At 35.5% G+C, this 15812-nt stretch overlaps 1 protein-coding gene across 3 annotated transcripts in view; it reads right to left on the reverse strand.

Moving 5' to 3' along the window:
• Positions 1–9381, reverse strand: part of LOC106872744 (U4/U6 small nuclear ribonucleoprotein Prp31) — a 32355-nt gene extending 22974 nt beyond the window's left edge. Inside the window, exons 1-6 of one of the 3 annotated variants that reach the window (XM_089342228.1) lie at positions 8575–8660; positions 8288–8337; positions 7183–7359; positions 4931–4988; positions 3186–3269; positions 552–649 (exon numbers count right to left, since the gene is read on the reverse strand). In XM_089342228.1, the coding sequence (XP_089198354.1) occupies positions 552–649; positions 3186–3269; positions 4931–4988; positions 7183–7350 (408 nt within the window). In that variant the 5' untranslated portion in view covers positions 7351–7359; positions 8288–8337; positions 8575–8660. Of the gene's footprint in view, positions 1–551; positions 650–3185; positions 3270–4930; positions 4989–7182; positions 7360–8287 lie in introns of all 3 variants that reach the window. The other 2 variants (XM_014919832.3, XM_089342218.1) reach the window with 2 other exon arrangements.
• Between the last annotated feature and the right edge of the window lie 6431 nt (positions 9382–15812).

The following is a 15812-nucleotide window of genomic DNA, read 5'->3' on the forward strand; positions in this document are numbered from 1 at the left end:
CAGAAATACACACACACACATAAAGCAACACCTGTATCTATGGGGAGAAATCGTATTTCTTGTTTATTTAATTTGCAGCAAAATGATGATTAAAATTCAACTGTAGATATTTTTGCTATGCAGTAAAATGAACAAGGAATAGTTTTTCTCCCAACTCACGAAGATAAACATGGATAAATTAAAATATAATTGTGATAAAAGGAATCCCAACAAAGATTCATTGTTAAAAATTGAGGGTGGTCATCACTTTTCTCTTGAAGACAATGACCTAAGAAATGCAAATGACCATGTGTACACACACACACACACACACACACAATGAATTCTGTTAAAGGAAAATGGCATACAGAGAGAAGTTTCCTGCAAACATTTGAATTCTTAAAACATCCAACTTGCAGGAAATGTAAAACAGAAATTTTCTGAGTTTATTCTAGAATCAGAAATGGAAATGAAAAAAAAAAATACTTAATTGGAATTCAAACTACTCTTCCACAAACTTATAACCACATCATGGCAAAAATATATATATATTAAAGAAGACTAAAACTTACTTTTACAGTTTTCACATATTCCATCGGAGTAGGGATGAGTGACTCCAATTCTGGGAAACGTTTTGCATAGTGGTCTCTGGTAAACTTATGAATAACATCTGTTCATTAAGTGAAACAAAACAAAAAAAAAAACAAAAAACGTTTATGTCTGATACAAAATATGTAGCATTACTTACATCAGTTTTGAATTTAAAAATAGCTTTCATTAACTAATTTTATCAGAAGCTTTCTATCAATTACATATATACATAGGTTCACCTTTCATTATTTTCACTCCTTAGCCTTATCCAATCTCTACATTCATCATCTACTTTCTCCTGCCTTCCTCCCAACTATTAGTTTTTTTATTGATCACCCCCTTCATTATTCAGTATATTCGTCTCCACTACCTCATCCCTCACTTGCCCCATACATTCTTTCATCCTCTGCCTCCTCCAAACCTCCTCCCCACAACACTTGTCACCAACATCCTCATCGCCCTTTCTGACTACACCCTGTTAACTCCCAGTCTACAGTAAGAAACCTGTTCTAGCACTTTCTTTCATAACTTAGCATAAAGCTACCTACTTCTTTAGTGTAGTCCTATTCAGTTGAAAGGAATCTTACTCCTGCAAGCTACATGGCAATCTCATTAGTGTCAGTACCAACCATTCCAGTCATATTTTGCATCTTTTCTTTGAAGTCTAGTGTCTTGGGGTCTGGCTATAATGCTTCACCCGAACGTTTTCCTTTTGAACACATACCTCTACTGACAGCAAACAGAATTTTCACAGTCAGAGGTGCAGGCATGGCTACGTAGTGAGAAGTTTGCTTGGGTTCAGTCTCATTGCATGGCACCATGGGCAAGTGTCATCTACTTTAGGCTGACCAAAGCCTTGTGAGTGGATTTAGTAGATGGAAACTGAGAGAAATTTGTTATATAGATATGTGTGTGAATTTCCTTATCTTGAAATCGTGTGATATATGTAAATGAGTGTCACTGTCATTCATTTCCAATATTCTGCATGAAAATGTCTGGTCATGGGAAAGTATTACTTTGGTTGGAAATAGGTGAGGGTTGGCATCTAACCATAGAAAATCTGCCTCAAAAACTGTCCAACCCATGCAAGCATGGAAGTAAAGTAGACGTTGAATGATATCAGTATAGTTGTCTCCCTTGTATATGCATGACGACACTTTTAATGCTTACTCTTTTACTTGTTTCAGTCATTTGACTGCGGCCATGCTGGAGCACCGCCTTTATAGTCGAGCAAATCGACCCCAGGACTTATTCTTTGGAAGCCTAGTACTTATTCTATCGGTCTCTTTTTGCCGAACCGCTAAGTTACGGGGACGTAAACACACCAGCATCGGTTGTCAAGCTATGTTGGGGGGACAAACACAGACACACAAACATATACACACACACACATATATATATATATATATATATATATATATATATACGACGGGCTTCTCTCAGATTCCATTTACCAAATCCACTCACAAGGCTTTGGTCGGCCCGAGGCTATAGTAGAAGACACTTGCCCAAGGTGCCACGCAGTGGGACTGAACCCAGAACCATGTAGTTGGTAAGCAAGCTGCTTACCACACAGCCACTCCTTGCCTACTTTTTCAGCCTCTCATGCAGTTGACATAGCATATCCAGTGTATGAAGCTCACTTAGATTTCTCTCCAGCTTCCACATGCAATCACCAGTGATAGATGCTGCTATCAAGCAGCATCTATTTCTTACACATGTTTTATGCAGTTTGCCTTTCATGTACAGTGGGACCATTTTTGCTGTCAAATTCCTTAATGCCCTTTCTTACTCTGGCTACTGTGCTTTTCTACAACCTCATCCAGCACTAATCAGGTCACTTAAATACCTGATCGTGTCATGAAGTTCATCTAAGGCTACAATAAATTCTTCATCCACTTAGTTTTCACGCATGGGGCTCCATGTTTGCAAGGATGAGAGAAGTTTGAAGTAGAAATAATATTTATTATTGGCAACAATGATTAGATGTGTGGTTAAAAAGTTTTTCTTCATAATCATGTGGTTCCATAAACAAAACCTCTGTGCAGCCCCTCAGGTAAATGTTTTCTATTGAAGCTCTTGGTTGACGTTTTGTGAGTATAATCGGGTAGATAGACACTGTGTGAAAGCTCATTTTGTGTGTGTACATATTAGTATACAATAATGTCTCTTTTCATCAAAAGGTAACTGTAACCATTTGATAAAAATAAGTACCAATCTGAAATAGTCAATGGGGTTGATATGACTGACTAGAAGTCTTGATAGTAGTGCCCCAGTCAAGTACTGTAGTTGACCAAATCCACACCCCCCTCACCGGTATAATAAGCTATAGCTTTGCATTGATGTTAGAAACCATTACTGGTCATGAATTCAAAATCTCAACACACCTGTTGTGTTAAGCCTTTGAGCCAGATGAGTTAGATGCATAACAACTCAGCTTGCCAAGTTCAACTTCACAGTGAGTGGTTTGCAGTAGGAAAAATATATAACTGAGAAATAATTATAGTTAGAAAAAAAACCCATCTCACTTCAGCAATATAGAAATGTCCAAATTTACTACTCCAAACACCAACCACCCTAGTCTATGCAAACAAAGGTAAAACAAAATCACTTACTGATTTCTGTATCTATCTCAACAGTCATGTTATTAGCTTCAACAATGAGTTTATATTCTGGATCTGCCTCAACTGGACCACTGACTGGAAATTAAAATCAATTCATTCAATATTATAATACTATACAATAGTAAATGATAGAAACAAAATTATTTGTATTACATATATATATTTATGTGTGTGTGTAGAATATATAGTATGATACAAGAGAAAATTATAAGGAGTGTATAAAGTCATAAATGATAGAGAAATAGTTTGATGAAATTTAATTTAACAATAAGAAAATTCTAATATCATGACAAATTGTTTCGTAACTTGAAAGAAAGTCTTTGTTAAATACTAAATACTTGACAAAACAACATCTTATTAGACCAATGTGGGATTTAGATATCTTATTAACAAATTTGGCACTTGGCCATGTCTGCTGGAATGATCTTTGCATCATTGGGCTAATTGTACGAAGAGGAAATTGTATGTGATTATAATGACATATTAAGGTCAGCACAAAAACTTTGGTTTGTTGTGGATTTGTACTATCCTCCTTTGTTTAATGGCAGAAACATGAACTGTTAACAACTACTAAATAAAACTCTTAGAGCACTTTCACCAAAAGTGTCTGTCAAATTCTGAGGATTGCTTACGCCTAATACAAAAGTTTTAGAGAGAGCAGGAATCTCAACCATTCATACTATGCTGGTTTCCCATCAGCTGAGGTGGACTGGTCATTTATTACAAATGAGGAATGAGCATAATCCTTAAGCATGTTTTTTAAGGTGAGCTATCTGCTGGGAAGCAAAAACAGTGCAAAGGAAAAACATATGATATAAATATTTGCTAAAAACCAGTCTTGGGGAGTTGAATATACCATGCAAAAATGAATCTAATGCTCTTGGTAGAAATAAATAGCAAAAAAACAAAAAGATCTGGTCTGGAGTAAAAGGTTTTAAAGAGAAATCAAATGAAATAGGTTGACCTATCCTATAGTACAAGACACTTGCCCAAGGAGCCATGCAGGGGACTGAACCTGGAACCATGTGGCTGGGAAGCAAACTTCTTAACCATACAGCTATGCCTACACCTGAATATGGCAGGGTATATTTTTTGGAGGATGGCTTCACTCACATAATTGTCTTGCCTGAGTCAGTGTGAATCCTATTTGCTGGCAAGAGTAGTCAGTATAGAATTTAGCTGATTTGAAGTACCAGGGTGTTTGAAGGATGGGAAATATTGAGCAGTATGTTGAACAAATAAAGAGATACAATTGTTGAATGTGAAAGTATATTGTATGCTGAGAATGGGAAATATCCAAGAACCCATGTAGAAAAAGACAAAGTAGGTATATTAGAAATAGTGAGCAGAGAGGGTGCCCCTTATAGTAAGCTGAGCCTCTCACATGAGATGATATAAGATGAAGAAGAATGATAATATGCTGTATTACAGACCTGTACAAACCATGTTAACAGGGGAAAATGGTTACTAAAAAAGAAAAATGATTTATTGGTAGAAATAGTAAGCCATTTGACTATATATATAAAAGCATTTAATTTTGTTTCTCCTCATGAGTGTTCTTTCAGGACTGTTTTTGTCTTTACCTTTCTAAGGCTGGTAAAATAAATACCAGTAATACAAAAGACTTAACTTCGTTCATTTTCTCTTTCAATTACACAAGGAAAAAATAAATATTTCTACAAATGTAATTTTTTATTATTATTTTTTTTTTAAATAAAAAGAAAATCTAAACTTACCTCCATCTTTCCGTTGCATGGTAGAAAACTTTTCAATTTCTTGCAAAACATATTTAAGCTTGAAATGATAAAAAAAAAACAAAAAAGATTCAATGTTACTGAGTTATTATTGAATTACAAAAATAGTACAATACAGGACTTAATTCTTTATAACAAAAGTTGATCTAATAAACTATAATGGCAGAGTCAACTGAATTAACTAAGAGTTAATTCAAATGACTATTCCACTTTCTTACAAATTGTTCATCTACTGCCAATAGAAAGAAATAGATATTATTAAAGACTATTATTTTTCTGGACAAAACACAAGATCCAATTTTTAACCATCGTTTAACGTCCGCTTTCCATGCTAGCATGGGTTGGACGATTTGACTGAGGACTGGTGAACCAGATGGCTACACCAGGCTCCAATCTGATTTGGCAGAGTTTCTACAGCTGGATGCCCCTCCTAACGCCAACCACTCCGAGAGTGTAGTGGGTGCTTTTACGTGCCACCGGCACGAAGGCCAGTCAGGAGGTACTGGCAATGGAGAAAAGAAAAAAAAAATACTTAAAACTGACCCTACTCTATCTTATTGCATTCTTATTTTATAGTCATAGTTTATGTCAGAGTATACATAAATCACTAAATTTGCAATGATATTCCATTCTTTTTATACATTATGTGTATAATCACATTTTTGCAGAGAAAATTATTTCTGTTTAAAATCCATTTTAAGAAAAGTTTAGAATTTTTGCTGTGTTGTTGTAGATGTGTGGAAATCATAACTGAAAGGAAATAAAGTGGCACAAGTACTTCCGAAAAGTTCATCTTGGTTGAGAAATGGCAGTCACCAGTTTTCTGCAAAGTTGGCAGAAGATCATGAAGCATAGCAATAAGTTAGCTTTGATAGTTTACTCTTCTGTTTGTATGAGTTAATTATCATCATTTTAATGACCACAATTCTCTGCTTTCATGGGTTAGATGGAGTTTATCAAGACAAGTTTTCTACAATCAAGCCTGTTATCTGATTAAGACATAGGCACATTAGAAACATTATATTATACATATTTTCCTATTTGTCACTTCTCAGCCATTGCATTTGTTCCCCAATTTATCTCTGATTTAGAATTTGTTGATTATAAATTAGCCTTCTTCATACATATGACAGTCACTAAGAATGGCTATCTATAAAGCTAAAGCAAAACCATACTGAGGTAATGTTTACATATCTGGGAAAGTGGTACTGCTACTACACAGCCAAATGTAGTAGACTGCACTAGAGCAAGGGGCATCGAGTAGATTATTCCCCAACAGGCTACAACCACACATTCACAGATGCAGTTTATTCTTTCTGCTGCATCTACAATAACTTCTGTTTTCCTGAATTACCTAGGGAAGTACAACTTCTGATACAGTCCACCACCTCTCTTTTCTTCTCTTTACTGTATCCCAAAACTGCCACGCTTTTTTCTAGAATTGTAAAACTCTGAAATTTTCTCTATGCTTTATTTACAGAAGTTCAAGTTAAAACTTACACATAATGAGCTTATCAATCTGAGAGGACTAACAAAGGCTATGGGTATTGTATTGCCTCTCTCTCTCTCTGACTAAATAATCCTAATATAGGCACAAGGCCTGAAATTTTAGGGGAGGGGGCTCTAGTTAATTACATTGACCCCAGTGCTCAAATGGTACTTATTTCATCGACCCTGAAAGGATGAAAGGCAATGTTGACCTTGGCAGCATTTGAACTCAGAATGTAAAGACAGACAAAATGCTGCTAAATATTTCGTTTAGCATGGCAATGATTCTGCCAGCTAGCTACCTTATTCTAACACCAAATAATCCTTTCTACTGAAGGCACAAGGCCTTCAAATTTTGTGGGGAGGGGACTAGTTGATTACATCAAACCCAGTGTTTCACTGGTACTTAATTTATTGACCCCAAAAAGGATGAAAAGCAGAGTTGACCTTGGTGGAATCTGAACCCAGAATGTAGCAGAAGACGAAATACTGTTAAGCATTTCGCCCGGTATGCTAACGATTCTGCCAGCTCACCGCCTTTCTCTTATCAAATAATAACAATGTTTCTGTTGAGGCACAAAGCCAATAATTTTGAGAGGAGGGGATAAAGGTGATACCAGTAATGCCAGTACTTGACTGGTACTTTATTTTATTAACCTCAGAGGAATGATGCTTGCAGTTTCAACGTGTTTAATACTATTGGCTGTCTTTTAACAAAAGAAATTTAATTAATGTAAATTATGAACCTCTGTGCTATCTCTGAGCTTGGCAACACTCCGCACAGAATGTTTGGTAGTGTCAACTTCCATAACTGTATCAGACACCTCGGTAACATCTTCTTGCTCAATGTCTTGAGTTTCCAAGTTTTCTCCACCCTCTTCTAAATCAGCCAACAATTCATCTGCCAGAGACATAAGTCACACCTAAAAATAAAAAAATAAAGTAGTTAAATACGATTAAAATAATATAAAAAGAAACACAAAAATGTTAGTATTTCAATAGGAGAGTGGGGCAAAATGAGTAATTTCTGATTTTCTCTGTTTGAAACCATTACATTAGAATTATTGCATTATCATTTTGTATTGTTGCATCATCTTTGAGAATAAAAATGGGTTAGCATAGCTGTTTAAACAGAGAATTTAAAACATAGTCAGGTGACAAGTACTTTTGTTTCAAGAAAATTTTCCTTGACTTTTAACTCGATTATAATTGAAATTGCTAATAAAATATCTGGATAACTTTTGATATTTAACCATCAATATTCTTTTCAATTGTGGATTCCAAGTCAATTTCCCCCACACTTAATGTCTAATTTAATAATTTTCAATTTAAAAAAATAGTCCAAATCGGGGCAAAATGAGTAATAACTAATTTCAATAGTTTCTTCTCTTTCTAATTGCATGGTGCTTAAATACATCAGATCATGAAGAAGCTATAAAGAATATTTTATGCTGAGTTTTTAGATTTAGCCAAGTTTTGTTAATTGCATATCATGTGTCATTTTTCCATGATCCTCTTTCATTTGACCTAGATATTAAATTAAATTTTTTTTTTGTTTTGCATTTCTGATGTCTATAAATGGATATTGACTTATACGAGTCTTTTTCCAAATGTAATTCTGGAGAACTAAAAAAACAAATTTATATTATCTTGTCTTACTCATTTTGCCCCATCTAAATTTGTCTTTTATATGCTCAAAGAGAACACAGATTATTTTCTGAAATAGTGTTTTGGATGTGTTATACTGTTTTAAATGCATTCACTGAAGCTCATTTGCTTAGCTGATACATTAGTGAACATTTGTAAAAAACATTTTTTCTCAAAGTCAAAAATGCAGTAAATATTACTCACTGTGCCTCACCATCACTCTCCATCTTTTCTTGTAGGCTGAATGAATATATCTAGTTTTGTATGAAAGCGAAAATAACAGTGTAACACGTACTTAAATCAGAGACGTCATCTACCCAAGAAAACGATCTTTTATTGCTTTGTTGAATATTTATTTCTAATTAAATATTTTAAACACAAACTCACTTATTACACTACTAGTTTTCTTTAAGAGAGAAAAATGTGTAATCAGTTATTTATGAAAGTGTCAAAAGATTGTTATCGTGTTGCAGTATCAATATAAAAGATACATCGCGTCCAGTAAAGCCTGGACACTGTAGTCTCCCTTCAGTACAAAACTGTAAATATGTCCTTTCTTAAAGGTTTTATAGCATTGCTTCGATAGAACATTAAGAAAAAAAAAGACAATAAAAATATTACATTCAACAACAAATATAAACATATGAACCACTTCAGGGAGGATTCAGTGTGGTTGTTCTATTTTGTTGAAACAGCAGCTAAACTTTCTTCAAATTATATACAAAACGAAGACGCCAGGTCCCATTTTATAATGAGGTTCGTGGATAAATTTTTAGTGTTAAACCCGTCTAAATTTGAAGGATAAATTTAAGTCTGCCCATAGGTTTTGATGTTTTGAACGAATCTGACCATCAAAAATAATCGGAAATCACTCGTTGAAAGTGTGACGAGTGTAATAGTAAAACTTTACCGGTTCCTGGAAAAATTTGCTAGCTACGCTTTGGATGATATATATACATGATAAAAGCTGATTCAGAGCTAAACAACAATACAGACAAATTGTCAAGTTACAAACTAAACGACACATCTATCTTTCCATAATGTGATATCCTTGCTATCAAACAATAAAAGAATGCTGAGGACACATGCTGTTTCGTTGACTTTTCCTCAACTTTGATTGCAAAATAGCCAAGTAAATTCACAACATAAATTTAAAACATAAAAACGGACGACAAATAATACAGAATAATGAAAATAATTAAGGTGTTAACAACATACCTAATTAGTTCACTGTTTCAAAATACAACGCAATAAATATGCTTAAACAGTTGTTTACCGGTGTAGTTTACTCTTTTGTCACCGGTGTTGATCGAAAGTTTTATACGAATAATAGATATCCCAGCTTCTAACTGTGATTACTAATTTAGGTCAACATTTTAGAATTTTAGATCAGAAATGAGATGGGGGGTGTACACACACACACACAGTGGAGGTAGAGTGTGCTTCTCCTCCGGATTTATGTATTTCTACAAACGATCATATATATATATCCATACATATATGTATGGATATATATCCATACATATATGTACATACCTACATCTATATGTATACATACATGCATTATGGGTACAGGACATCACAAAAACGTTAAACACAATGAGAAACGAAAACATAAAGACGAAGACAAAAAACGAACTTCTTTCAAACAACGAAAAAAACAAACAGAGAAACGAGACATGCAACATAAAGAATATTTCACTTCATCAGTTGTCCCTGTTCCATCTACTCCACGTTTCGAAGGCAAGGACAATACACGACTTCATTGGAACAGTCCTTCCCGCAAAGCAAATTAAATAAAATTTGGAATTTTTTTTGCGGAGGGTGAAAGTGTAAATAAGAACAGGACAGTGAGAACAAGACAGTAAAATACAGTAAAAACAAGACAGAACAGTGAAAACAAAACGGTAAGGGCTGTTAGGCCAAGACGATAGAATATATATATATATATGTAGCGGGCTGGATGTGATATCAGGTTGATATGATGTAGGCCACTACTGAATGTAGTGTGTAGATGTAACGCTTGAAGGTTCTCGCGTCGGAGTACCAGTAAACATCGAAGAATCAACACCAAGAAAGAAGAAATATTATTTACATATGTTTATTCGTTTGCCCAACAAGTAGTTAAGGAGTCTTTAGCAATTCTAGTGCTAGTGACAACAAGGATGGCTCGCTGGTTAGTAGTTGATAGTGTAGAAAAAGGTTGTCTGTCAGTAGAGAGTGACAGAGTAAGGAATGCACGGCGCTGACAAGAAAGGATAGAGGTGGCATCATCTTTTTTGCGGCCGAGGAAAGTGCTGCTGTTGGTCATGTCTGATGCAAAAGAACGTGTTGCTCGTTGGTCATAGCTGACACATAAGAGGAAGAGATAGAAAATTCTCTCTGTTATATAGAGTATGGTCAGTAATGTAGGTCAAACCCTAAACAAAGGACTGACCTTTCCTTGATCAGCACCGAGTGTTTCCTCATCAATCATCTGGTGTGGAGATGATTTCCCGCTCGTTTTGACAAGCAGGTGGATTTGGTTTCAAATCTCAAGCAGGGTCTATATATATACAGACTGCGGTGAATAAACTGTCGTCTAACTTACGCAGAAATGAAAATAACACTGACGTCTCATTTTAACAGATATATTTACCAAAATTGCATAAAAATATCTTGAAATACTAAAGAGTAAATTTATTCAATAAAATCGCTATTGGTTTCAACCACGACCTCCAGATAACTTCGGAATCTCCTGCAACTCTTTTGAACGGTCTTCTTGTTTAAGTTGGTGAATGCTGCCATAACCCTTGCCTTCAGTCCATCTTTGGTGTTTCAAGGAGTTTTGTTGGTCTCTTGCTCAACTACGCCCCACACATAATAATCAAGGAGGTTGTAGTCGGAGGAGGTAGGTGGTCAGAGTTTAGGGGCGATGTGGTCACAGAAATTGTCTGACAACCATGCCTGGATTCTCTTGCTTGTGTGTCATGGTGTAGAGTCCTGTTACCAGACACAGGGCCTTCCAGCAGCCACCCTCTGGTGGCTACTTTTTCTAACAGGTCATGCAACCATATACAGCCTCCGTCGTTGGTCTGTCTCAGTAATAATTTTCTTGTTATTTAGCCTCAAATCAACCCTGATACAGCAAACCTATGTTGCTATAAAAACATCTCTGGTTATTAAAGAAGGGTTTTGTTAGGGAAGTGGACCTAGAAGTTGTTCGCAAACAGCAGCAGTAATTTTCTTCAGCTGAATACACGTCATTGATTGGTTAAAATTACCCAAATACGACAACTTTAACACGAAATATCTTCTAAAATACAAAATTTCGTCCAAAACGTTAAGAGTAAACCCTGCTCTATCTGACACATTCTACCAGTATCCGAAATTTCAAAGTGTTTAGTTAAAAAATATTAATTAAAAAATCTGGCCGTCAAATTGAAAAGATCGGAATGGAGTAGATAAGATCCGGGCTACATATGTTTCATAGCGAGTGAAACCTCAGAAGTGGTAAATATCCAATCGAGGTGTATACTGCAGGCTACTCTTCAGGCCAAGGATATCTTGATTAAATGAAAGATTACATTGCCGCAAGGAGGTATATGTTAATACGTGGAAGATTCAATCAGAATGTGTAGAGAGCACAGTAGGAGAGGAGAATATAAATGTTGAGAGAAATAAGTATTAGAAAGAACAAATAAAAAATATAAGGGAGTGAGAGGAATGAGGAATTTAAGCAAGGTCATTTGACCGGTAGTATTCAATAGGGCTAATCACAGAGATTAGTAAGGGGAGTGGTATTTGAAAAAAAACCGGATAATGTGGAGGGAAGAGGGTGGGGAAATATTTCTGACCAAGAGAGAAAAAAATGTGCGCATGAAGAAAGCAAGAGAGAAAGAGGAATTTAAGCACGGTCATTTGACCGGTAGTGTTCAATAGGGGTCTGCAGAATAACCGGATCATTTCCGAGTCTTTCACATGAAGTTACACAGCCATTTGGCCTATGCATTCCTTTTGTTGGGATATGGTTATTATTATTCGAGATGCTGACTGCATTCATACTCTCCTACTAATATTCTTATTATCTATCCTATTGTTATATTCCTTAGTATAGCTAATTTCCTTTTCATTATAATCGTTGTTTCCAAGCAACTGTGTACGTGTCCTACCGACCTTCGGTGCATTCCCATTAACCACCCTAGGAATATATCGGATTTTATCGGTGTATCCAACTCTAGCCAAAGCGGTGTTAGAAGTATTCTTCACTCTGCCTGAAAATCTCCTCCTTAATTGAGAGTCTAGATACACAATGAGAGATATTCCTAACTAACTGCTTTGTTCACATTTTATCCGTGTGGTAATGTTGCGTTAAGAAGATACAAGAAGAAACTTACAAAACTTTTTAAAACTTAGGGCTCTCTATCTCATTGGAGAAAGTCTAGAGCAGTGGTTCCCAAACTGGGGTCCGCAAAGGTAGTACTGGGAGTCCGTGAATTAAATTAAAAATTTCATATACATACATACATACATAAGGATAAGCATATTGAAAGGGGTCCGTGGCAAAACTCATTTAAATAAAAGGGTTGGGAACCACTGTGAAAAGGTTGGGAACCATTAGTCTAGAGCGTAATACATTTTCTGGATGTTACACTGGAGCTTAGTACTGGTTATATCATCCGTACTGCAAGCCCAATGGCAACATCGAAAACGTTAATGGAAGATCAAACTATCCAATCGTGAGTGCATAATTTTCTCACCTAAAGTAATGCCATTAATCCTGTTCTTGAATATATTTCACTGAAAGGAAGTCTATTTAACGTTTGTCGTCTATTCTTCTATTCTTCTATTCTTTTATTCTTTTACTTGTTTCAGTCGTCAGACTGCAGCCATGTTTGGACATTGCATTGAAGGCTTTAGTCGAACAAATCGACCACAGTAAATTTTTTTTAAAAGTCTAATGCTTATTCTCTCGGGTATTTTCTGCCGAACCGCTATGTTACGAGGACATAAACAAACCAACACCAGTGAGGAGCAAACAAAAACACAAACACTCCTCTGCATATATGAATATACGACGCGATTCTTTCACAAGACTTTGGTCGGCACGAGGCTAAAGTAGAAAACACGTAATGTGCCACGCAGTGAGACTGAACTCGGAACCATGTAGTTTGGAAGCAAGCTTCTTACCACACACTGCGCCTTTAACAACTATTTTTGAATATTTTTTAGCTAATGGAATTATGTCTAATGGTTGTAAACTTGAAATTCTTAAATAATCTAGAAAGACTATGTTATTACATTCAATCGTCTACTGAGAATTGCTTTGCACTCAAATAACCTCACACACTTTAATACATTCTCCTCCTTAACGGACAAATTAATGTAGTCATTAAGCAGGCTATATTCTTATCGTCTTCTTACAGACTTCATTTCACTAGTATCTGATAAAAACTTTACCTCCCAAAAGTATGAACTCGCTATAAGATAATAAATAATGAGAGGAAATCTGATATTTTTTCTTTTAGTTATCCTTTTCCGCTAATTCTGATTGCGTATATCTTTCAGAAAACATCTAACACATACTTTAAAAACTCTGGTGAATATTGCTCGGGAGATGTCTGTTCCATATATTGATTAATTAATCGATTAGTTAATGAATAAATTTAGCATGCAGACCATAATATACTATGGATAGAGCTCACTGAATCATTTTTCATTCTTTATTTTATTACTGTTATAAAAAAAAAAAAAAATGCGCCTTTCTAAAGCCTAACCAGGTTCATAGGCCCGGTTTCCCGGTTTCAATGGCGTATGTGTTCCCCAGTTGGACGAGACGCCAGTCTATCGCAGCGTTACTCATTTTTGCCAGCTGTGTAGACTGGAGCAACGTGAAATGAAGTGTTTTGTTCAAGAACACAACGCATCGCCCGGTCCAGGAATCGAAACCACAATCTTACGATCATGATGCTGACACCCTAACCACTAAGCCACGCGCCTCACCGTTGCTGTTATACCCTGTGATTAATACACCAAATTACTTATTAGTGATGAACTTCGGATTAACAGTTTATCACCTGTTACACAGCATTAATAACTGCTGTTATCACCTGTTTGCACCTGTTACACAGCATTAATAACTGCTGTTATCTTGATTGGACATCCTGCTAGCTGGGTTTATAAGACAGAGTGCTTGCCGAAGTATTCGCTGGATTCCTATTTTCCATCATTATACATACATACATACATACATACATAGAATACCAACATACAACTGTTGTTAGGGATCTCTTAGCTAAATGGTACAGAGCGCTCAACCAGAATTTAAGAGATGCAGAGTTCGAATTCCCGTGGAGGCTTACTGGCCACGTTTCCCCCATCTTCTAAGGGTATTTATCTGATTTTCGAAGCTGTTTTCATAACCTTTCTGCGTTCGAGAGTTCTTTTATATTCTGTAGAATACCGACATACTCGACGTTTTCTAGGGGTACGGAACGAAGAAACATTTGTGAAGTCCGGACCGAGACTATAATTACTCAAATGAGTTTTGCACAAAATCTGGAACGATGGGTTTTCGTTTAATCTATTAAAAGTTGTCTCCCTTGCACAAGCTATTTTCAATCGACTAGTAACAATAATAACATGAACTATTAGACATTATATATATATATATATATATATATATCTTCGAAACGTCGAGTTAGAATAGAGGCAGCTGATGAAGAAATAATTCCAAGTGGCTGTCTGTTTTCCTATGTGTTCGTTCCGTTGTCTGTACTTCATTGTTCTAACGTCCTGTACCCTGAGATGCATCTATATACACATGTAGATGTAAGTATGTACATATATGTGTGTATACATGCATATATATTCTTTGTATTATATATATATATATATATGTATGTATATGTATATGTGTATATACATATGTATATATATATATGCATATGTATACATATATACATATACATTTCTTTTACATGTTTCAGTCATTTGACTGCGGCCATGCTGGAGCACCGCCTTTAGTCGAACAAATCGATCCCAGAACTTATTCCTTGTAAGTCTAGTATTTATGCTATCGGTCTCTTTTGCCGAATCGTTAAGTTACCCCGGGACGGAAACTCACCGACATCGGTTGTCAAGCGATGGCCGGGGGACAAACACACACACAAATATATAAATAAAATAAGGTGTGTTATGAGCATTTATAGTCCATGCATCCTATAGAAACTCAACAAACAATTAAAGATGGGAAAGAGTTCATAATCATATTACGAATATCCGAACATGTTATATGACACTCACTCCATCTAGTCTTCTGTAACAATATAATATTCTTCTGATGAATTCTGTTTGATATGTTCTTCTTCCGCACTGAGGAGAACGGTAATATGTAATTAATTTAATTATAATTAAATTAATTAAAAAAGTTTTTCCATGTTTCTTACATGTTAATATTACCGTTCGAAACGATCGTGGGCATGGATTAAAATTTTATAAAACTTTTAACACCTTCTCTTCTTCATCTTTAATCATTTGTTGAGTTTCTATAGGATACGTGTTCTATAAATGCTCATAACACACCTTATATTTGTAATATGTTCATATTCGTAAAATACTTACAATAGTAAGCTACCAATTTGATATGAAGAGACTTTATTAGAAATCTAACTTTGGAACCCCACAAAGTAAAGGATGAAATAGAACTCAGCCTTTTCTCACATTTACACACACACACACACACACACAC

The sequence above is a fragment of the Octopus bimaculoides genome, chromosome 2 (assembly GCF_046866305.1).
Source record: "Octopus bimaculoides isolate indiv1 chromosome 2, ASM4686630v1, whole genome shotgun sequence".
NCBI classification, from domain to species: Eukaryota; Metazoa; Mollusca; class Cephalopoda; order Octopoda; family Octopodidae; genus Octopus; species Octopus bimaculoides.